The sequence below is a fragment of the Crotalus tigris genome, unplaced genomic scaffold (genome assembly GCF_016545835.1).
Source record: "Crotalus tigris isolate CLP2741 ecotype Arizona unplaced genomic scaffold, ASM1654583v1 scf7180000018117.651136, whole genome shotgun sequence".
Taxonomy (NCBI): domain Eukaryota; kingdom Metazoa; phylum Chordata; class Lepidosauria; order Squamata; family Viperidae; genus Crotalus; species Crotalus tigris.
This window is the reverse complement of record NW_024096833.1, coordinates 123,207-147,561: the sequence shown is the minus strand read 5'-3', so window position 1 is coordinate 147,561 and position 24,355 is coordinate 123,207. Positions and strand designations below refer to the sequence as shown.

Genomic DNA, 24,355 nt, shown 5'->3' with positions numbered 1-24,355 from the left:
AAAGTAGATTGACTGCAGGAAAGAAAACTACAAGGCATATTTTTATTTTATTTATTTATTTATCTATTATTTATTTATTTATTTATATCCTCCCTCTATTATTTTTATAAATAACTCAAGGCAGAGAACATACCTAATATACTTTCCTCCTCCTATTTTCCCAACAACAATGACCCTGTTAGGCAGGTTGGGCTGAGAAAGAGTGACTGGCCGAAAATCACACAACTGGTTTTCATGCCCAACGTGGGACTAGCCTGATGCCTTAACCACCGGGCCAAGAGTAGATTAATGTCCAAACTGAATGTCTGGAAAGTGGCTGTAGGGAAGAATAGGGTGCATATTGGGACAGAGTTAAGAATTATGTTATAGGTTGTCACAGAAATATGTGGAGTTGCAACTAATTGTTGTTGTTAATTGCGAAGTCGTGTTCGACCCATCGCGACCCCATGGACAACGTTCCTCCAGGTCTTCCTGTCCTCTACCATCTTCTGGAGTCCATTTAAGTTCACACCTACTGCTTCAGTGACTCCATCCAGCCATCTCATTCTCTGTCGTCCCCTTCTTCTATTGCCCTCAATCTTTCCCAGCATTAGGCCCTTCTCCAGTGAGTCCTTCCTTCTCATTAGGTGGCCAAAGTATTTGAGTTTCAACTTCAGGATCTGGCCTTCTAAAGAGCAGTCGGGGTTGATCTCTTCTAGGACTGACCGGTTTGAACGCCTTGCAGTCCAAGGGACTCGCAGGAGTCTTCTCCAGCACCATAGTTCAAAGGCCTCAATTCTTTTGCGCTCAGCCTTTCTTATGGTCCAACTTTCACAGCCATACATTGCAACTGGGAAAACCATGGCCTGGACTATACGCACTTTTGTTGGCAGGGTGATGTCTCTGCTTTTTAGTATGCTGTCTAGATTTGCCATAGCTTTCCTCCCCAGGAGCAAGCGTCTTTTAATTTCTTGGCTGCAGTCCCCATCTGAGGTGATCTTGGAGCCCAGAAAAATAAAATCTGTCACTACCTCCATTTCTTCCCCATCTATTTGCCAGGAATTGAGAGGGCCGGATGCCATGATTGTGGTTTTCTTAATGTTGAGTTTCAAGCCAATTTTTGCACTCTCCTTCTTCACCCGCATCAAGAGGCTCTTTAGTTCCTCTTCACTTTCTGCCATTAGAGTGGTATCATCTGCATATCTTAGGTTGTTGATATTTCTCCCGGCAATCTTAATTCCAACTTTTGATTCATCTAGCCCTGCCTTTCTCATGATGTGCTCTGCATATAAGTTAAATAGGCAGGGCGACAGTATACAGCCTTGCCGGACTCCTTTTCCAATTTTGAACCAATCAGTGGTTCCGTGTTCGGTTCTCACTGTTGCTTCTTGACCCGCATATAGGTTTCTCAAGAGACAAATGAGATGGTCTGGTACTCCCATCTCTTTAAGAACTTGCCACAATTTGTTGTGATCCACACAATCAAAGGCTTTTGCATAGTCAATGAAGCAGAAGTAGATGTTTTTCTGGAACTCCCTAGCTTTCTCCATGATCCAGCGTATGTTGGCAATTTGATCTCTAGTTCCTCTGCCTCTTCGAAATCCTGCCTGTACTTCTGGTAGTTCTCGATCCACATACTGCTGGAGTCTAGCTTGTAGGATTTTAAGCATAACTTTACTAGCATGTGAAATGAGTGCAATGGTGCGATAGTTTGAACATTCTTTGGCATTGCCTTTCTTTGGAATTGGAATGTAAACTGACCTTTTCCAATCCTGTGGCCACTGTTGAGTTTTCCAAATTTGCTGGCAAATTGAGTGTAGCACTTTTACTGCATCGTCTTTTAAGATTTTGAATAGCTCAGCTGGAATACTGTCACCTCCACTAGCTTTGTTGTTGCTCAGATTTTCTAAGGCCCATTTCACTTCACATTCTAGGATGTCTGGTTCGAGGTCAATGACCATCTCATTGTGGTTATCTGGGATGTTAAGCTCATTCTTGTATAGTTCTTCTGTGTAGTTTTGCCATCTCTTCTTAATCTCTTCTGCCTCTGTTAGGTCTCTGCCATTTTGGTCCTTTATCATGCCCATCTTTGCATGAAATGTTCCCTTCATATCTCCAATTTTCTTGAAGAGATCTCTGGTCCTCCCTATTCTGTTGTTTTCTTCTATTTCTTTGCACTGTTCATTTAAGAAGGCATTCTTATCTCTTCTAGCTACTCTCTGGAATTCTGCATTCAGTTGGGTGTATCTTTCTCTTTCTCCTTTGCCTTTCGCTTCCCTTCTTTCCTCAGCTATTTGCAAAGCTTCCTCAGAAAGCCATTTTGCTTTCTTGCATTTCTTTTTTTGGGGGATGGTTTTAGTTGCTACCTCTTGTACAATGTTGCGAACTTCCATCCATAGTTCTTCAGGCACTCTGTCTATCAGATCCAGTTCCTTAAATCTATTTGTCACCTCTACTGTATATTCATCAGGAATATGATTTAGTTCATACCTGAGTGGCCTAGTGCTTTTCCCTACTTTTTGCAATTTAAGCCTAATTTGCAACTAATAGGACATATGAAAAAGATGTTTGCTGTAATGAAGTGAAAGAGATTGTGGATGAGAAAAAAAATCTCATATACAAAAATGCTGCAGAGAATGAAGATAAGAGAAAGGTATATTATGACATATATAGACAAAGCAAATAATGTAATTAAAAGATAAATAATTAAGAATAAAAGCACCAAAAGGCTGTAAATGCAGATTACTTTTAATGGAAATTAAATAGCATGTGTAGGTGAGTGAAAACAGCTAAAAAGATGCCTTCAGTAGAATGAATGGAATCAAGAATAAAAAGTAAAGAAATTATTTTGAATGAAACTGAATACTGGAAGGAGTACACTATTCTAGAGATTCTAGAATAGGGGTCCCCCACCTGTGGGCCGTGGCCCACTAGTGGGCCATGAGGGAATTACAACTGTGCTGCAGAAACGCCAGTGAGCATGCATGTGAGAGCATCCTCACTTGCACGCGCACACTCCATTTATGTGAACGGCAGGCCCGTGTGCATGCTGCTTGTGCAAATAAAACTGTGTGAGCACATGCACGCTTGTCAGCTGCTTGTACACAACCTTCCCCTTCTGCCCTCACCAGTTTGCAAAGCCAGAAACATTGGGGAACTCTGTTCTAGAATACTAAAATCTAGAGATGTGTTAATGAGTGTAGATTACTTAAGAAATATGGGTATGGTAAAGAAAGAAGGGATAGGATCAAAAATTTAGGCACTACATCAGTGTTTCCCAAACTTGACAATTTTAAGGCATGTGGACTTCAACTCCCAGAATTCCACAGCCAGCATTGCTGGCTGTGGAATTCTGGGAGTTGAAGTCCTCATGCCTTAAAATTGTCAAGTTTGGGAAACACTGCACTACATGAATGTAAATTGAGTACAAAAATGAATGACCAGTACAAGACAAGGATGTTAAGGTGGTTTGGTTAATATAGGGAATTAATAAGATTGAAATGGCAGAAGAAATATACAAAGGAAGAATGACTGAATAGAGAGGAAAGGGAAGACTGAGAAAGTTAAAGCTGAATCAAGAAATGGTGATTTAGAGAACAAAATGCAATAAAGGAAATGATGTATTGATGTGATGAATCAAGTATGGTTTGCAAAGATAGAAAATATTTAGAAGTATAATGAATAGTGCTGGTATAAACTAGATTTATTTAGTGTTCCTCTTTTTTTACCTTACCTCCAATTTAATTTTTTCCTGCTTATTACTGCAATTTTTTCTTTTTTATTCTGAAAGAATATAGCATGATGGGAACATATATTGTAAACATTGTTTATTGTTTATTTTATATTGGTAGGCTTCTTTTCTATAAAATTTAGAGTGCAAAACAAAGTCCTAATCATTATGATCTAGAGTGATTGACAAGCTGCTGCCCATTCACTTCAGATTATCTTGGGAAAGACTTATATTGTTTTTTGTTTTTTTTTTAAATAGGAAAATGTGAATAATTTTCCAAGCCTGATTTACCAAAAGTAACTCTTCAGAGCATCTTCTTAAACAGAGGAATTCTTAAATATCCTATTCTTTTGTTGAGTGAATACATTTGAAAAGATTGGGAACAAAATCACATCCCATAGCAGATTTTCCTGCTTCTGTTCATTCTTTCCAAAGCAGAGAGATAGGTCTTTCAATTCAAAATGGGGAAGAATATAGGAGCTCCCATGACTGTTTTTCCTTTGAGAGAAATGTCTGCAGTTTATTTCAGGCACTGATTACAGCAAATTTTTACAGCATCGCTATATAATGTTCATAATGCTATGAGCTATCTTCTCCCATTAATTCAAATTGTTCATAAATCTGCCCCTCAGTTGAAGTGATTGGAATCTAATTCACAATAGAGTCTTCTGTGCTCTACAGCCGTATCAGATGAAAAGTTCACAATATGGAACTTTATTGTCAATTTGTTATATGTAAGCAATACCAGAGGTAGGGTATTATTATCATGATAGATTCAGTATAAAATATCCTGAAAGAACCACAGGTTTGAAGTTGTGCAATTTTTATCAACTTATCTAGAACTCTTGATCAATTATGCCTCACAAAATAACAGCTATTAAAAATTATTATAATGCATGCATACTATAACTATTAGGATTCATACCATAAACAATAGATAAATGATGGATGGATGGATGGATGGAAGGAAGGAAGGAAGGAAGGAAGGAAGGAAGGAAGGAAGGAAGGAAAGATAGATAGATAGATAGATAGATAGATAGTTAGATAGATAGATAGTGCCATTACTCACCTCCTATGTGTAAGAAAGCTACCACTGACGTGTCCAGAGCCATCACATCCTGGAGTTGGACATGACATTCCTTCCGTCTTCACTGACTTCCAAGAAAACTGGGAGCCATTCAGATACCCATCCTTTTGCCTTTTAGTAGCAAGAGGGCACCCTGATGCACTACGATGAGACGCATATTTCCCAGTTATGTGACCCTGACCATCACAACCAGGAACTGGACATCTGGATAGCAGATAGATGAAATTAACTTTACTGTCTTGCCATCATATACCTGGCAGCCTCTACAACAAAGTCAAAATAAATCTCACATAAAAAAAAGAACAATCATGCTTTATGGCTTAAAAACAAAACAAAACAATAAGAACACCAACCAAGAAATGCAACGCAAATGTAAAAGATGTTCATGGAATTAAGAAATAACCTTAATAAACTAGCAATGTACATATACTAGAATGTTGCACCACCAATCTAAGAAAGATCTGTTACAGTGGAAGCAGATTTGCTCCTTTCTGAAAAATAGACAGTGAACATAGAGTCCTTCTGTGATGAAAATGGGTGGTTTCTAAATTTGATTAAAATAAATAAATAAACAAGCATGCTACAATTGTTAGTAATAGCATCCAGATTTTTCACTTATAGCAAATGTAGATCTTTTTTATTTTTATTTTTTGGGTATTCAGTAGGGAATGTCAAGTCTATAACTGCTTTTCTAAATAAGCAGACAACAAATATATTATTTAAGAATCAGCACTCCGTTGATATGGATAGCTCATTGCTTGTATAAGGAGTACTCAGTCCACTATGAGATTGTACCCTCAGCACAGAAAGTGACAATTTGAGTTAGTTTGTCTCTACAAATATTCAGCTTTGGAGAATTATTTGGAAAATATATATTCTCATTGTTACTATTCATGTATTTCCTTCTTTCTTCTATCCCTTGCCTGAGAAAGTGATTGGGCCAAACCACTAGTAGAAGATTGACTCTAGTTAGGCTGGCCCATTGGCAAAACAATCATGTTGCTTCCAGCAAATAGCATATGATTGTGCAAACCTATAAACTCCAAGTATCTATAAAGAGATGGCATAGATTGGTTGTAGAACAAAGAAGAGTGAGAAAGATGGCATGCTTCCCCAAAATTCTTTGTTGATTATCTGCTGGCCACTCCTATAGTTGGCAGGAATCTCCAAAGTCAGATAGTCAACCTTACTCTGAGTAAAATTTGAGCTAGCTTTGATATCACACCCTCTATTTTAATATTTTGCTTGTTTAAAGCCCTTCTCCTGTGACCTTGGAGATTCCAGTAGCCATTGCCTGCAAAATCTGAATGAGAATTATCCTTGCCCTGTTTATCTCTGTCTTTATTTTTTGGTCATTCTTCCAGCACTATCCAATCAGTGGCTGATATCTGAAAAGCCCTGGGCAAATTACGAAGAAAGAAACTAAACTGATATTTTGTCATAGCATTGTACTGTGACCATGTGCTCAGAGACTGTGGAGCATTGTTAATAATGTTTCGGATGTCATGTTCTTCCCATCTATTCTTTACTGAGTGCCTTTTATGGGAGCAGTGCTAAAAATGAAACTACAGTACTGTAGAAATGAATGAAATGAATGGAAGCTGAGTAAGAGAAGAAAACATTACTGCAGTAGCTTTCCATTCTGAAAGCATTATTCACCTAAATGCCCATATGGTTGAAGAACCATCATTACATTTCAGTTATTCTTCTCTCTTTTATAACTCACGAAGTGCATTTGTGTTCCATTTTTGTGTTCCTTTTTTTAAACTTACCCTATTGTACTCAGCTAAGAAATAGAAAGAAAATAGACAGCAGCAATTCCCGTATTGCACTGTGATATAACTTTCTAGGTACTTAGTGCTGCTGGTTATACTTATTGATTCAGAATATTTCATTGTTTTGTATTCTCACATCAGAAGTAGGAAAGTCAAAACCTTCAAGTAGTACCTGTAACACGCAGTAGAAAACGTAGGCAGAAACGGGGCAAAGAAATTCAGTGAAACTTTTAAGGAAAAAAAACCCCCTTCCCTTTCAATTAAATGAAACAATTAATTATATTGTTGTTGCTTGGCCAGTATTATTGCACTGAAGTCATACAAAGATGCTGATAAGTTTTAAATAAAGTTAAGCAGCAATGAAAAGCAATTTCTCTTGAAAAGAATGTACTCCTAATATATTCCACTGAGGAGGTAGGCTGACACTGAGATACTGACATGTGATATGGCAGCCAAGTAGACTGGGCATAAGCAAATGAGACAGGAGGAAGTAATTATTGAGAAGAGCCTAGCTCCTGACCTTGACAAAATAAACCAAAATTTAATAGAACAAAAAATGAATTCAAAGGAATACCAGGTAGAAAAAACATAAGACACATCAGCTGTGGCACTATAGTAGGATGGTGATTGACTGGTGCTCACTGAGAAAGATTGGGAAAGTTGGGTAGTAAGAGGTTAACCTTTAGGAAAACCAAGTGCAACACTAGATTTGGGGCCAAAATCCATGACAGAATCATCAATGAAGAAAATCCTCTTTTTCTGCAAATACTAACCACTACTTCTTTCCCTACTGCCAGAGAAGAACTTTTCTTCCTTTAGTTGAAATCATTATTGGACTAGGGATGTAATGGTGGCAGGACCACTACTTCTGTTTTTGCAGCCTTCTGGACTCCTAACCTGGGCAAATAAGCATAGCTTATTCTTGCAGTAAGAGTTAGACACGACTTTTCCACTTTTCCCTTAGCACATAGCATGTGTTGTATTATAAATGATGCAGGACAAAAATAAAGTATAAGACAACTAAAAAAAGGAGTGGGGTGACATTCCCCATTAAATATGGGATGGTGGGACAACATTGTTTAGGGATTGAAAAAAGACACAAGAAGAGACACAACTAACAAGGCATTACATTTATTTGTACAATTAAAAAGAAACTTATATAACACAAAAAATTACTTATCGAGAGAGATGAACTAACTAAATGGAGAAATTGTATATATGTATTTAAATGTTTATAGCTGCCTATCTCAAATTTTGCATCTATGTTGAAACAAGAGAAAAGAAATGAAAGATATAGAACAAACAAGTTGACTGAATGAGATTCAAGGAAAAATGGGAACAGATGAGGAATTCTAAAAAAGCATGTCTGAACTACAATGAAATTGGATAGCAATGACTGTGTAGATATACACATTTATTCCCCTTTTGGCCCTCCAAACAGTTCAGCTAGATAATCCGTCATCAAATGCACTGATTCGAAGGTAGAATGTTGAACCCAATCATCAAGGTCTATTTTATTGGTCCCCCATTATTTTTTCCTGTGTGCATATATGGCATCCTGCTTTTTCCAGGATGAGTTCTTGAACTTCAAATTGAAGTTCATGCAATGTTCTTTAGAATAATTTGTATAGTAAGATGTCTTGTTTCTGGTAAGTAAAAAGATACCCCAAATCACTTTATTCTGCCTCACATTCAGGATTCATTCTGAATCAAAGCATTGCCCTAATAATTAGGATTGTTCTGAAAATTACAGTATCAATATAATTGTAATTTTCAGTATTCTGTCACCTAAAAACTCTACTAAAAACCAAAACAAGAAGCATCATCCTATTTTCAGTATTTGTCTTTCTCACTGTATTTTTAATGGTTTTTTTGTAATTGCTGCTTTATAAAAACCCTTCTTGAACAAATAAAAATAGTATGTGTATGTGGTGATGGGGCTGACAACAAATGATATCCAAATGTTTGTACATAAAAAAAAAAATGGCTTTAATCCAATTCAAATTCCTTCTCATGACCAGGCATGAAAAATATGTGAATACATCATGTTAATGGATAATATTCCAGTAGTTTACATTTCTTTACAAAACAAGTTACTAGGTAATCTACTCCTTCTCTTATTTATTATTTGGTATAATTATCTGATAAGAAATTGATCAAGATCACCCTAATTATATAGATACATAAGCTTAAAAACAACTAGTTTTAACCAAAATTTATACACATATGGGAGGATATTATCATTCAACTATAAGAAGAAAACCAACATAATTGATTAAATCATATATAGCGATCCAAACTTACCTAATTGGCTCTTGATCTTCCTTGTCTTCTTTACTTTGTACTATTCTAATCCCACTTTTCTTTGCTCGTGGACAACCAGAAAGGCTGCATAAAGAAAACCAATGAAATTATTTATCTCTAAACATAATCAACTAATCTAAAAAAATGCACATTCAATAAAAATGACATGCAGGCTAAGTTCTTTCTACCCTTGATCTCAATTTTTTTAGTTTTTAAATGAAAAACAATGGCAAGAATTAACCACAAGAGGGAACTCATCTTTCATTAGATGTGACTATAGGCTCAGGTTTAAGAGTAACAAAAAAAAAAAGAATAGCTATTTTTAATGAAATCTCAAGCCAGAACAATGCTGATCTTCAGAGAACTCTGAATCACGAAAATCAGAAAGTTATATACAGTTTGCAGTTAGTATAATTGAATCATACTTTTCTAGGGTTGTGAAGTATTCTTCCTTTGCCAACCACTTCATCTCTAAACCACAAAGTAAAAAAAATACACTGTAAATGTATTACTTTTTCATTAATGCCAACCTTTATCCTAATATAAGAAATTTACTTGTAAGTGAATATTCATCACTACTATAAATTCAAAACCTAATCCTAGTACTTGTTTTTTTGCATTAAAGTTAAATTGGACTTCTCATACAAAGGAAGCTGCGTCATCCATATCAAACTCTTCCATATGAAGGAAGGCAAGGATTTCACAGTAATCCAAATAAACCCTTTCAACATGCCACTTCACCCAATTTCTGCATATTGGCTGTGCCTGAGCAATTCTATCGATCCTGTGGGTGTAAATCCAGTGCCAAGCAAAATCTAGAGTCTCATAGTCCATAAACATATAAATTGCTTACAGGCATACTCCATATGTTTTGTGGATAATCTTGTGGGGACAGTAAGTATAATTTAAGTACCCCTCCACATATGTCTTAAGATAATATAAAAAGCTTATTGTTTATAAAATGAGCAAATAAACTAGACAGGTATCATGCATGAAATGAACCAGAAATCAACTGGGCAAAACAGCATCCGGGTTAAGCTCTTCTATGTCTAGGAATGCAAATCCTTTTATATGACATCTGCACAATATTAGTTATTCCACCCAATCAGCAAATGATGCTGAATGGAGATAAATACATTTCATTTTAATTATTATATGACCCAGAAACACTGTTTTTATTTCATTGTAGCCTTGTGATACATAAAAATGTATAGACTTAGCTAATGAGAGGTTCTTGATTTTAAACATAATAAAGAATCAGAATTCCTAAGGCCTGAGTCACAATATGGAATGATTGTTTGCCCCTCTTAATCTCTCCTAATCACTAATAAATGAGTTTAGCAAATAATGTTTATGAATGGTATAAATGAGGCAGATGCATACATTCATATTTGGCTCCTTCAGACAACTGTGATCAAGAAAGATTCTACAGCAAGCCAGGTATATCTAATGAAGACTAATGAAATCTTTGGAATGCAAGTCAATTGGCAGAAGCTTTCTTTAGTCCTCTGGGTTTTTTTAAAAAAATGGCAAGAATATAAGAACAGCAATGCCAGATCATTGTTTCCTGTAGTGGCCAACCTGAAACTCTGGGGTGCTCCTAAGCAAAAGAGGAACATTATACCTTACTTCTGCCATTGTCCTCCTAGAGATAAAATTAACTCCCAAGAATTATAGACTTTGATAGATCTGTTTTCCATGGAATTATCCAATCTCCTCTCAAAGAAGCCAAGTTAATGGCTATCATTTTATCTTATAAATTTCACAGGTAAATTATGCAGTGCATGAAAAAAACGTTTTTGTCCTTTCCAGTTAACTTCATCAGATGGCTGAATTTCCTCATTTTTAAGGAAGTATGAAACCTTTTCCTGTTCTCGATCTCTGTGTCCTTGATCATGCCTATTCTTTATTGTCTTTTTTCTAAGGTATAGGGTCCCAAAGGTAGTCCTCGACTTACAACAGTTTATTTAGTGACCGTTCAAAGTTACAACAGCACTGAAAAATGTGACTTATGACCCTTTTTTCATAGTTATGACCTTTGCAGAATGGTCAAAATTCAGATGCTTGGCCACTGGTTTTGACCTTTGCTGTTTCCCAGGATCATGTGATCATCTTTTGTGACCTTCTGACAAGCACAGTTAATGGGGAAGGCAGATTCATTTAGCAATCAGTTTACTAACTTATCAACTGCAGTGATTCATTTAACAACTGTGGCAAGAAAAGTTGTAAAATGGGCAAAACTCACTTAACAATTGTCTCACTTAACAACAGAAATTTTGGGCTCAATTGTGATTGTAAGTTGAGGACTACCTGTAGTCTTTTGTCATAAAGCAAGTATTTGAGACCTCTGATTCTTACATGCTGTTCTACATGCATATGCAACATGTATTTGTACAACAGCATTACAAAGTTTGCAGTTTCATTTCCAATCTTAATGATCCCTAGCACTGAATTTGTCTTTTACTGCTGCTACATAATGAATGAACATCTTTTTCTGATTTTTCACTATAGCCCTAACATTTTTTTTCCAGATCCTATCCCTATCCCTATTCTATCTCCCAGGGCAGGGTGGGCAGGTATATCTGGTTGATAAGAACTAAAGAGTTCGAAATAGCTATTCCAGTTCTCCTTTAATTCTTTGCTAGCAATCCAAATTTTAGAAATATATATATATATTTATAAAATTTGGATTGCTAGCAAAGAATTAAGGGAGAACTGGAATAGCTATTTCGAACTCTTTAGCTCTTTTCAACCAGACATACCCTTCTGAGATTCGAACCTGGGCTGTCTGCATGTTAGGCAGATGTATTAACCTCTAGGCCACAGGTTCTGTCTCACTTTTGCCAGCTGTGTTAGGGAGGGAAGAAACAGGGGAGGAGTTATCTAGAATGCTGTATGTTACACCCTGTTGCCCAAATATGGGAGAGAGAAATCTTTTGCCTTGTATCAGCTCAAACTAGAGCCATCCACAGGCAGCAGTTACAACTGTGACATCATATATATTTCTAAAATTTGGATTGCTAGCAAAGAATTAAGACAGAATTGGAATAGCTATTTCGAACTCTTTAGCTCTTTTCAACCAGACATACCCTTCTGAGATTCGAACTTGGGCTGTCTGCATGTTAACCTCTAGGACACACACACACACACACACACACACACACACACACACACACATATATATATATATATATATATATATATATATATATATATATATATGTAGGTCTTTGGCTGTTCGGGTTTTCTCCCGCGTAAAATTGGAAGTGTCTTGGCGACGTTTCGATGAAGTCCCATTCGTCATCTTCAGGCTGGTGTTTTCAGCTTCGTGCTTTGAGCAGCAATGTGTGGTCTTAGCTGTTTCTTCCTTTTAACTGCCAGTGGGGGTATGAACTGATTGGGTGGGAGCTTGGCTGTGTTCTGATTGGGTGGAGGTGTGTTCTGAATGGTTAGGGGCTTGGCTGTGCTCTGATTGGCTGGGGGAGTGTTCTGTTTGGTTGTGCTCAGGTTAGTCTGAGTTGCAGAGGGGTTTAAGATTTTGGGCTGCCTTGCTATTTTTTGGCTTCGCGTTCGTGGTCGTGCCTCCTCTTCATGGAGGGTGTCAGTTTGCTTCATGTATGGATTGGAGGGGTTTAAAGTGGCTAATGATGCAGCTCTGGTCTGGCTTCTGGTTTGTGGTCGTGCCTCATCATCGGTGTGGCTTTGGGTTTGCTTTTTGCGTGGATGTGTGGTGGTGACATCCTGTGTGGTTTTTGTGAGTGTGGGTCTGGTATCATTTTTTGTGTTAGGGAGTCGTTTGTCAATAAGGGCGGGTTTCCAAATGGCTGGTAGGCGGGAGGTATCATCTCGCTTGTTCATGCTGTGTGGGCGTTTTTCTATCTCGATGGCTTCTCTGATTATTCTGTTATTAAAATGTTCACTTTTGGCAATGGTTCTGGTATTTTTAAAGTCAATTTCATGTCCTGTGGCTTTAAGGTGTTGGACCAGGGAAGATGTTGGTTCCTCTTTTTTGACTGAGTTCTTATGTTCTTCAATGCGTGCACTTATTCTTCTGTTGGTTTGTCCGATGTATGTGGTGGGACAAGTGGTGCATGGGATTTCGTATACTCCTTGATTTTCTAATTCAATTTTATCTTTGGGGTTTCTAAGGATGGTGGATATTTTTCTGTTTGTGCAGAATGCTGTTTTGATGTTGTGTTTATGGAGGATCTTACTGATTCTGTCTGTGGTGCCTTTTATGTATGGGAGGAGGGCTTTGCCGTTTTCTTGTTCTTTGTCTTGGATTTTAGTGGGGGTTTCTTTTTGGATTAGGTTTGTAATCTTATTTCTATGGAATCCATTGGATGTTAGTACATTGGTGAGAGTGTGTAGTTCGGGTTTTAGGTGTTGTTCGTCAGCTAAGCGTTTTGTTCTGGAGATGAGTGTCTTGGCTACAGCTCTAGAAAAATCGGATCACAAACCCAAACTCTGGCTCAGATACGTAGATGACACCTTCATAATCTGGCCACATGGGAAAGAAAAACTGGACAACTTCCTCACACACCTCAACAGCCTACACCCCAAAATACAGTTCACCATGGAAACAGAAGCTAACAACCAACTTCCCTTCCTGGATGTCTTAGTCTACAAGAAATCCAATGGCTCCCTAGGACACACCATCTACCAGAAGAAAACACACACAAACCGCTATCTGCACGCTCTCTCACACCACCACCCAGCACAGATCAACTCTGTAGCCAAGACACTCATCTCCAGAACAAAACGCTTAGCTGACGAACAACACCTAAAACCCAAACTACACACTCTCACCAATGTACTAACATCCAATGGATTCCATAGAAATTCATGTTTGGTTACCATTGCCCCAATTAATTTACTATTATCTGCAAATATAGCCAGGTTACCCTTTTTCGCTAAATCAGAAAAAAAATGTAGAAAATAAAAGGCACTGGTCCCAACACTAATTCTTAAGAAGTTCTTACTTTTGCCACTTAGAAAACTGCTGACATATTCCTATTGTTTGTTTTTTAATAATTAGCAACCAGGTTTTTGGAAAAATCCACATTTAATGTATGTAGTCCCTCGATTAACTTTTAATCCATTTTTACCTATACATTTCCATATTGGTATTTGTATGAAATATAATTGCTACATTCTATGCTTGGTACTCTATAAAACAGGCAGATTATTTATTGATATATACTTATGGTGGAAAGGTTTACCTTATCATCTATTTCTAATTCAGGCACTTTAGAATCTATATTGCATTTTAATTGGTGCTAAAAAAAATTCTGTATCTGATGTGGGAATATGTAACATTTAAGAACCTATTACATTGGTATCTTAATTTGTTTTGTTAGTAATATTTGCTAGGTAGGAAAATTATTTGTGATTTTGCTTTAATACTATCATGTTAGAGCTTAATTGCTTATAGTGTTATTAATTGTTTGGAACTGAATACTGAATTGTTTTGGAGATTTAATTGTTGTTATGAGGATCTTAATTGCTATATTGTATCTGCTGTGAATTTATATTAAGTACAGCAATCTTATGACTTGAAATCACCTCCTGTTAGTGTTTTTTGCTTGGAAACTTTTGTACTTACCTTCGATGTGAAGCATAATTCCCCGTTATGTGTCCAGAGCCATCACAACCAGGAGTTGGACACCTAAAATTAAGAAGTAACAACAACAATATTAACTGAACAATTTGCTCTAGAAAAATAAAAAATCATGCATATCAAATATTTGTTATTATTTTAATCTTAATATTGCAAATATTTTTGTTCACTAGCTGGAGAAAAATGTTATTAATTAAAATGGAAAAAGTTTCATTTTTAGAGCATCCATTACTGACTTTATATTTAAATACCCACTAGAAGCATATTCTTAGTGGGCCTATCTCCCATTTGCTACAATTCCTATTTTCCATTTGCTTGTGTCTTTTGTGCTAAGCCCTGATGCTAGAGTATTGTCATCTTCTCAGCTCAGACCTCTGAAACTAAAAGAAACAGTCCACAAAATGTTATAGAAACACACAAATGCTAATCTACTAAACATAGCTACTGAACATTCACCAGCAAAAGACCAAGAACTATACTGATATTTATATAGTAATGATTAGATATGGTATCTTGTAAATGATTGCATCAAAATAATGAATGCTATCAATTAAGTAGGATAATTCTTTTTAGCAACAGGCAATATTTTAATAAACTGAAAGTAATATTCATGAAATAAAGTGTATAGTGCGTTCAGAAATACTCTCAAGTTCAGTCAGGTTGGATGGCGACCGTCGGAGGCCCAACAGTTGAATCTTAGTTTCATCAGACCAGAGAATCTTGTTTCTCACAGTCTGAGAGTCCTTCAGGTGCTTTTTTGCAAACTGCAAATGAGCTTTCATGGGTTTTGCACTGAGAGGCTTTTGTCTAGCCACTCTGCCATAAAGCCCAGATCGGTGGAGAGCTGCAGTGATGGTTGTCCTTCTGGAACTCTGTACCATCTCCACATAGGATCTCTGGAGCTCAGTCAGAGTGACCATCAGGTTCTTGGTCACCTTTCTTATTAAGGCCTTTCTGCCCTGATTGCTCAGTTTGACCGGTGACCAGCTCTTGGAAGAGTCCTGATTCTGCCAAACTTCTTCCATTTGAGAATTATGTAGGCCACTGCGCTCTTAGGAATCTTCATTGTAGCAGAAACTTTATTGTAGCCTTTCCCAGATCTGTGCCTTGCAACAATCCTGTCTTAATTTACCACAGGTTGACTCCAATCAAGGTATAGAAACATGTCAGCAATGATCAAAATGGGAGGCATCTGAGCTAAATTTCAAGTGTTGTTGCAAAGGGTCTGAATACTTATGCCAAAGTGATATTTCAGTTTTTTCTTTTTAATAAATTTACAGACATTTTTAAACTTCTGTTTTCACTTTGTCATTATGGGGTACTGAATGTAGATTAATGGGGAAAAAAAAGAATTTCAACAACTGTAGAATCAGACGGCAACATAACGAAATTGACAAAAGTGAAGGGGGTCTGAATACTTTCTGAATGCATGTATCTAAAATATCAATACTGCCCTCTTGTGACAAAAGCCAAAACTTATATTTAGAATCTATAGGACTTTTGTAAAATTATAGTTTATATCTCAGTTTGGCATATATTTTTATAGTGTTAAAAATACCTACAAATTAACCCATTGTATAGTATCTCACTCTAGATTTTTTACAACCAAGGATAAAACTAAAATCTAAGCATATTAAGACAATTCAAATGTTCTCATCTAGCAAGTTTAAAAAATCATATTTTTATCCTCTACTTGACAAATCACAAATTTCAGAGTTCAAAAATTGATGTCCATTTAACTGACCTTTTATTATAAAACCAATATATGGTCTCGTATACATATTTGCACATGATAGACACGCAAACTCTGATGCTTATACCGTCTAATGTTTACAAAAAATAAATGATTAGTACCCCTTTGCCAAAGAATACACAGTACTTTCTGGGGAATAGAAGTGAGAGAATGTGTCCATCCTATTCATGTAGTAGCATGACATTACACAATGAAGCACTGTCAGTTGGGCTTAGATCAAAATAAATTAGGATATAAATTCTCTATAATTGTTTCTCTTTCATTGTAGTTTCGTTGAGGTATATAATGCAACTTATACAGCATGAATTTCCACACATTCTGACAGAGATACTTCTTACTTTAGAAGAAAACCCTCTAGGCTGGACTATAGCGAGGTTGTCATGGTGATACCACTCCCCTGCCTTCTGCTTAGCTCTCTATTTTCCTCCCTTAGATTTGATTAGTATGCATTTTCAGCTTTCTTTTTTTAAAAAATAAAAGCTCTGTAAGGTTGTGATTTATTCTCCATTCAGGACTATTTTTTGTACCATTTAAATTAAGTCATGCATTTCTAATAAGACAAACATCAATTCTTGGAAAATTCTCAAACTTTCAAGTTCCAGTGTCCTAAAACATAGGGGTAGCAATAGACCTCTTTTCTGCGACATAACATTTAGATTTTCATGTCACATACAAAGATCTTAAGTTTTAAAAATCTGAACTTTCCATGTGATAACAAATAGCTTTCTGCTAAACTGAACAAGCTGAGAAATTCTTCATGGACTTAAAGAGCAAATTTTTATTAAACAGGAAAAAGTTGCTTGCAGGGAAGAGAACATGTTTGTTATTTCAATTCATTATTCATTTATTAATGATATTAAATTAAATCTATAAAGTGGATCACATTTTCTCCCCAATTTTATATCGAGAAAAAAAATGAAGTGAAGGATATGTAACTCATTTGTAAAGTACCATATGCAATAGCATTCCGCCAGATTGCTGAGAGAATGAATTATCATCTTTTTACCTCCATTCATTCTGAATTAAGATACTGTGATGGTGGGAAGAAAAGTAAGAATAATTCTATGAATTAAAATAATAGTAAAGAGACAAGTTATGTCAGATGAGTTAATGGTAACTTTTAAAGACTTCTGGGTTTGTAACAGCAATCCTGAAATACTTTGGGGGAGGGAGAGAGATGATTTCCATATTTAGAACTTTTATTTTAAAAAATGCACAAAAATCCAAATAGCTGATTGTAACAGTCCACTAATTAGAATATGTCTGAAAGGAATTTATTGGGTTTTATTTGTTTAATGCACTGAAATATTAGTGGGAAAATATTGGTATTCAAAAACTATATAAATAATGTAATCATGTAGAAACGTGTACTGATATATACACTAAATCTGTGATATATCACCATCAATAAATACAAATATAGTGCTTAGCCAATGGGAAGAGAATTGGATATGAAGTAGGAAAATCAAAAGCAATTTCTGCATGTACATTGCATTATCCCTTAATTTATCCCGGATGGAAAAAGAGCCAGCATGATCATGTTTGTCCAGTCTGCAACCATGATTGTGGCAGGTGTAATTAGTCTTTCTTTCTAGTAACTTTGGTAACTTTCTCAATGCCGAAAAGAATCATAATTGACTTCAGATCTGAATGTGAAATAAGAACAAATGGGAAAGAATCATGGTCCCAAACTGTGATCCAGATAGGAGAATAAATGGAACCTACAAGACAAATGAATCTAAAACTTAATAGGAATTACTTATTCAACAAACTATTACTAAAATATATACTGACATAGTATCATGAATAAACTTGATTACTATAGAGAAAATAAAACTACTTTTATGAAGATCAAAAATGTAAAGCTATATTCAGGTTTGCTGGTTACATGGGAATAACATGGAGCCTCATAATACACAGAAAACTAAACATTTTTTTAAATCCAGTTTTGTTTCAATAGCTTTATATGTAATTTCCCCCCAAATATTCCAGTTCAGAATATACTAAAAATAGGAACCAAATTAGAAAAAAAATGGTCTTGATCATTTTAAGCATTTCAATGATGTTTTATCAATTTTAAAAATTCTTGAAATAGAATAAATTAGCTATATAGATATAACCAAAATGTTACAGCAAGGTGTTTCTAGAGTGGTAAATTTAAACACAAATACAGAAAAAAGCAACCCTTGGATAATAGTACTCTATAGCAGGGCTTTTCAACCTTTTCACTCATTGTACCACTTTTAGGATATGGCAACATCCGAGTACCACCAGTCGCCTAGTAAAGTGTCAAAAACTTGATGACCAAAAAAAAAAAAAAAAATGAAAAAAGTGATAAAGTACAGGTAGTCCTCGACTTACAACAGTTTGCTTAGTGACTGTTCGAAGTTACAATGGCACTGAAAAAAGTGCCCCCCAAGGCACAGCTGAGGAAGACACCTGCCTGCCTGCTCAGCTGTGCTCTTCCTTCTGTCTGAGGTTTTCATTGTTGTGAGCATTTCTGTTGAGGATTGGCAGCGGGGGTGGGGTGGGGGATGTTTGGTTTTTATTTCCCCCATCTGCTGGGTGGTTGCAGCAGGTTTTGGTCACTTCACATGACCTTGGGACACTGACGGTCCTAAATATGAATAAGTTGCCAAGCATCGGAATGTAAATCACAAGACTCTGGAGATGCTGCAACATTCCAGCTGATTGGCACTTTTTCTGGGCTCAGCAGAAGCACCAGGATCAGCGCCGAGCTACAACTGGAGCCTGGCGTTGATCCTGGTGCTTCCGCTGAGCCCTGACAGCCCCGAAGAAGCACTGGTCCTGGCGCTTCCGCTGAGCCCTGACAGCCCGGCAGCTCCAGCCATCTCTCGCTCAGGCTTGTGCAATGCTGCCACCGATTCAGCTTATTCCCCTACCCCACTACCACTTTTCTAGGATGGTCACGTACCACCTGCCAGGTGCCAATGTACCACAGTTGGTACCCGTACCACTGGTTGAAAAGCCCTGCTCTATAGTAATTGTCATGGATATGTATGTATGTATGTATGTATGTATGTATATGTAGTACTCTATAGTAATTGTAGTACTCTATAGTAATTGTTTTGATTAGATTTATTTTTGGCACAGAAACTCTGCATTGCACAGATATTCATACTTCACTATTTGTGCCTTGCTAAACTTTTGCAATTCTTTCTCGCAAAGTGCAAAAGATCCTTTCGTAGATCCTTCTGATCACAACGTTTAAAACTTTTTAAAAAATCACATTATTGCAAGCTCTGAAAATAGGCATATCACAATCAAGAAATAAACAACCTCTTCTCCCAATACTCTCTCCTGAAACTCAGCCTCACTGGTATGTGTTATGTGGTCTTACTCACTTGGTGCCTTTATCCTCTCGTCTTCATGAAAAGAGTATTAAATATAAATATGTAAACTAGATTCCCAGTATAAAGTTTGAAATATTGTCATTCTATCAATAACAGTATGTACACTGTTAAATGAAGTTTTGTTATGTTTTCCGATTATTGTTGCTTTTTAAATCAGTTCTCTTTCTATCTAAAATCATAGCAAATAAAAAAATGAAATTTAGAATACAGATTAAAAAACAGAAAAAACTAAATGATTTATTAATGGAAAACTTAAGCTGTGAATTTAAAATAAAATTTAAATATAGAAAGGTGCCTTCTAAAAATAGATGATTTATGATTATTAACTTTCCTTTAACTTTGCACTAAGCAGGAAATAGTTAAGAGCAGAGAAACCTTCCATATAGAAGCCAACTGGCCAAGCTTATCTCCTCTCCTCTCCCCACTGGTTATTAGGGTCTAAGTAACTGAATCCATCTTGTTCTTTCAGTATCTAATACGTACATTGTAGTCATACCTAGATTTAAAATTAGAATAAGCAAGCCTTTATGGTAAGAGACAATTAAATGATTTAAGCTTCCAAGACAGAAAAGAAATAGTGTTATGAAGCACACTTGACTAAAGTCAGGTTTAGCTGATGTCCCAATGTGACAGAATCACGTCAATCAACACTTTGTGTAGAGGTTTACACACATCCACATACACGCCTACCTATTCAGATAAAGGTTGTATGACTCAAGCATAAGTCACACTCAGTGTCAATGTTCTGGATTCCCAATTAAATTCTTGTACAGTCTTGGAAGGACAAGATTACTGGTTTTTGTAGTATTCCTTCATTTGAAGAGACTATATTTTTATCCATTTTCTATTGGAAAATAGACACATTGAAGCACTTATACCTTTTCAATAAAGGATAGTTTTATTGATTACACATATGGTATGCATTCCCACGTTCATTTGAAATATTATAACATATTAAGTCAGGCTAGTTGTCCATCTGACTCATTACTGCCTACAAGTGCAGACAGAGCATTCAGTCTTCCCCATACATGTTGCTTGATACCTTTCTAACTGGAGTTACTGTGAATGAAATTGGGGGCCTTTTACATGCAAATCATCTGCTCTGCTAATGTATTATTACCCAAATTTTCCTCATTTATGTCACATTATATGGCTACAATCTTCTTCATCTGGTTCTGTCATCTGGGGAATTCCAATTATTTTAGAAGCTTTTCAAAGCCCATTAAAGATGGGTACAATGAGAGATTCTCCACATTTTTTTCAATGTTAAGGGGATATCCTGAAGAGGGTAATTCCAAATCACATGGAAAATCAACTTTTTCTACTGGAAGAATACTACAGCTTGGTTGTAATCCTGCTTTTGACAAAAATATACAGTGGCTGAAAACCCTTTTAGGATGAGGTTACTTGAATAAGTCACAGTGAATTGGTTTGTTAAACTTTGATGAATGGGTTCAACACATCATTCTAAGCCAAATCGAAGCACATTATGGTTTAGCATGGTACCTGAATCAAATTATAAGGAAGTAAGAATCCGACAATTTTCTATGTTTTCGTCTACCAATTTACCCTAATGCTGCAAATTATTTTGTAGCATACGTATTGTTAGTCACTTGGACTAATACATAAATCCTAATGGTTTGGGCAGAGATTTGTTTTAGTCCCTCTCTATAACTGTGAAGTAGTGAAGATGAGACAACCTTAAATAGTATAAGGTAAATAATTGAGCCCATTTCCCTATTAGTGACATAACATAAGCCATCCCTGTAGATACAGAAAAAGAGGGCAATGCAAAAGGGAGTTCCAGAATGGATTAGAAAAGAAAATATGTTGCAACGGTCGCAGAAATTTTATATTGTTATTATTTATTAAACAAATTTATATAGCCGCTCAATTCACACAAAGATGACTCCAAGCGGCTTTTTAATGCAGTGGCATTGAGTCATGAAGTTATTTGAGTACTGAAACCTTATTTGCTGGAAAATCAACAGACTTTGTGATAAATATACTTGAGGTAAGTCTATGAAATTTTCATTGAAATTTATTGTCAAACAAGGAGAATAAACAGTTTCAGCTGCAGGGATACTTCAGCATCTGCAGGTCTGCAGGAGATTAAGAAAGAAGAGTTGTATCTTTTATATAAATATAAAAATGCAAGGCACAGTATACAATAAAGTATTTTAAACATACTCGGTGTACACGCAGTCCTTGATTTATGATTGCAATTGGGACTAGATTTCTGGATGTAAATCACTACAGTCTTAAGTTGAGGCACCCACATGATTAGACCCAACTGGACATTTTTTGAAGCATTTAATTAAGCGGTGGTTAAGCAAATGCAATGAATGTAATTCTGACCCCAATCTTTGGAATGGGCAATTTCACTGGAAACCAGTAAAAAAGTGCTGCAAACCAGCAAGAAAAATTGCAAATTGTATTTATATAACTATGGGATGCTGCAACAGGTTGGAAGGGAAAGGCTGGCACAATATTTTACTATGGCTAGAAGTGTTTTATGGGCTATAAAGCACTCGTTCCATGCCTGTCATAATTTCGAATGGTTGTTAGGTGACCAATTGTTAGTCAAGAATAATAATAAGAAATGTTTAAGGAAATGTAAGCCATTTTATATGAAAACACTCTACTTTGTCATCAATTATATCTGCATGGATTTTATTTACAAGATTTTAAAAAACAAGAGTCATAACATATGAGGGATCATTACTCTAAGGAAAAATCTTCTAAAAACACAAACTGTACATTTTATGTTTTAATAGATATGCCAGAAATGTTATAAATATAGAGAACTGTACACAGAACTATTAGAATTGCAAAAATTACACAATAGTTGAGTGCATTTATCTAGCTCCATAACAACTATCTAGTTTTTAAAGTTAATTTAATAGATTGATTTGTATGTTTAATTTGTGTGAAAACAATAGGTCTAGGCCTCTCCATTATTACTATCTTAATTTAAATTAAGCCATTTGCCCGAAATGGTATAGGGTTACCTGCCTGAGCAGGGAGTTGGACTTGATGACCTCTAAGGTCCCTTCCAAATTTATTGTTGTTGTTGTTAAATCTACTGCATTTTTCTCTATGTTAGCAAAAAGTTTATATATCAAGGGTTAGATTTAGCAAATGCTTCTCAATTTTCACCCAATAATTAGGGTTAGGGTTAGGGTTAGACAGTGACAGTTATATAATCAGCTTCATAGCATGGGTAGATTTGAATATGAGTTTCCTTATTTCACAGCACAAATTAAAAACATTTAAAAATTTGTAAGAATTTTCAAAATAAATTCCAGTGGTCATCCAAAGACACATAACTTGATTAAATTCAGTCCAATAGTATTTTGTTAACTATGGTTTTCTACACAACATCTAATACAAAATGGTATTAGATTCTTGAATTCTGGATACAAATGGCAACATATAATTCACAATATTTGTGGGTACACACAGAAATACTTTAAACCACAATTATGTGACTGATGTGGTCAGTAGTCCCAGAAGCATAGAAAAAAATGCAGCTGCATGGCCATAATTTGTCCTTGAAATCTCAAATGCCTGAGAAACTATATTTAAATGTTGAGATCATTCTTTGTACATAGGGTATAGGAGGTTTTTCATCATTAAGGAATTATGAAGTACAGAATTTTTGTAGGCTCTCTGTTTTCAATAAATGACTCAGAATAGATCCTTTTGAAAAAGTAGGCTGGAATTCAAATCAGTAGATATTCTCCTTGATATAATCTCTTGGTATCTAGTATAGGTACTTTTTAAACAAGTCTACAACTCATGAGGGCCTTTATAGCTGCTGCATCCCAAACTTTTATTAAATGTAAATGATAATAAAATGAGAAGCAGCTGTGCTATGTGAATCAAGGGATATTTTCTTTTCTGGTTTCCTCTGTAGATTTTGAGATATTTTCCTGAGGAAACAATATAGGTTTCTGCTAGACAACATACTGTTTATGTCTGTGGTTATTGTTTATCATATTTTAATTAATTCATATTTGTACATTTAACTGATCTTAAAATCAGTCAGTGCCATTGGTTCTGAAACTGGCTCTTAAGACTACACAATTAAATTAGAAAGATTATGATGATGATACATTTTATTCAGGGTAATTCCGAGAGTGGCTTACACATAAAAGAGGAATATGTAATTAATAAAATAAACAGATTGTGGAAGTTGTCAATCTTTCTATTGTGCTAAAGAAAGAACTGAATAATCAAATATTTTATACTCAAAGTGCTTTTACAAGCTGTTAACAACAACAATAACAACAAAATAGAAATCACATATGCAGATATTCCACTGGAACTATCAAATAGTATATGTATATCATAATGTACAAAATAAAAATATGAGACTTCCAAAGCGACTGCATTTGTAGTCATTAGAACCTACTTTACAACAATTAGGATTGTATTTGAGACTGCTTTTCTAATATCTGAATGTGCCATTAGAAGTAGTCCTTGTTTAACAAATGTAATTGGGACCGGCAACTCTGTCACCAAGCAACCTAGTATAAAATGTAATGCCGTGTGACCATGACAACTTAGAGTGGCAGTTATGGAAATTCGGTTGCCCTTACTAGGCAAATCCTATGTGTTGCAGTATCCCATAGTCATAACATTGGCATTTGCAACCTCCTGCTGGCTTCCCCTTTGACTCTGCTTGTTGGAAGCCAACTGTGAAGCTCATGATGATCACGTGACCATGG

At 35.9% G+C, this 24,355-nt stretch overlaps 1 protein-coding gene across 15 annotated transcripts in view; it reads right to left on the bottom strand.

Moving 5' to 3' along the window:
- MYT1L (myelin transcription factor 1 like) overlaps positions 1 to 24,355 on the bottom strand; it is a 118,934-nt gene that overhangs the window by 6,692 nt on the left and 87,887 nt on the right. For 13 of the 15 annotated variants that reach the window (XR_005557262.1, XR_005557263.1, XR_005557264.1 and 10 more), the window contains 3 exons: positions 14,481 to 14,543; positions 8,876 to 8,959; positions 4,779 to 5,000 (listed from right to left, as the gene is read on the bottom strand). Coding sequence is in view for 12 of the 15 variants with exons in the window: in XM_039348057.1 (XP_039203991.1) it covers positions 4,779 to 5,000; positions 8,876 to 8,959; positions 14,481 to 14,543 (369 nt within the window). In the remaining 3 variants the exon portion in view is untranslated. Of the gene's footprint in view, positions 1 to 4,778; positions 5,060 to 8,875; positions 8,960 to 14,480; positions 14,544 to 24,355 lie in introns of those variants that run through there. The other 2 variants (XM_039348063.1, XM_039348062.1) reach the window with 2 other exon arrangements.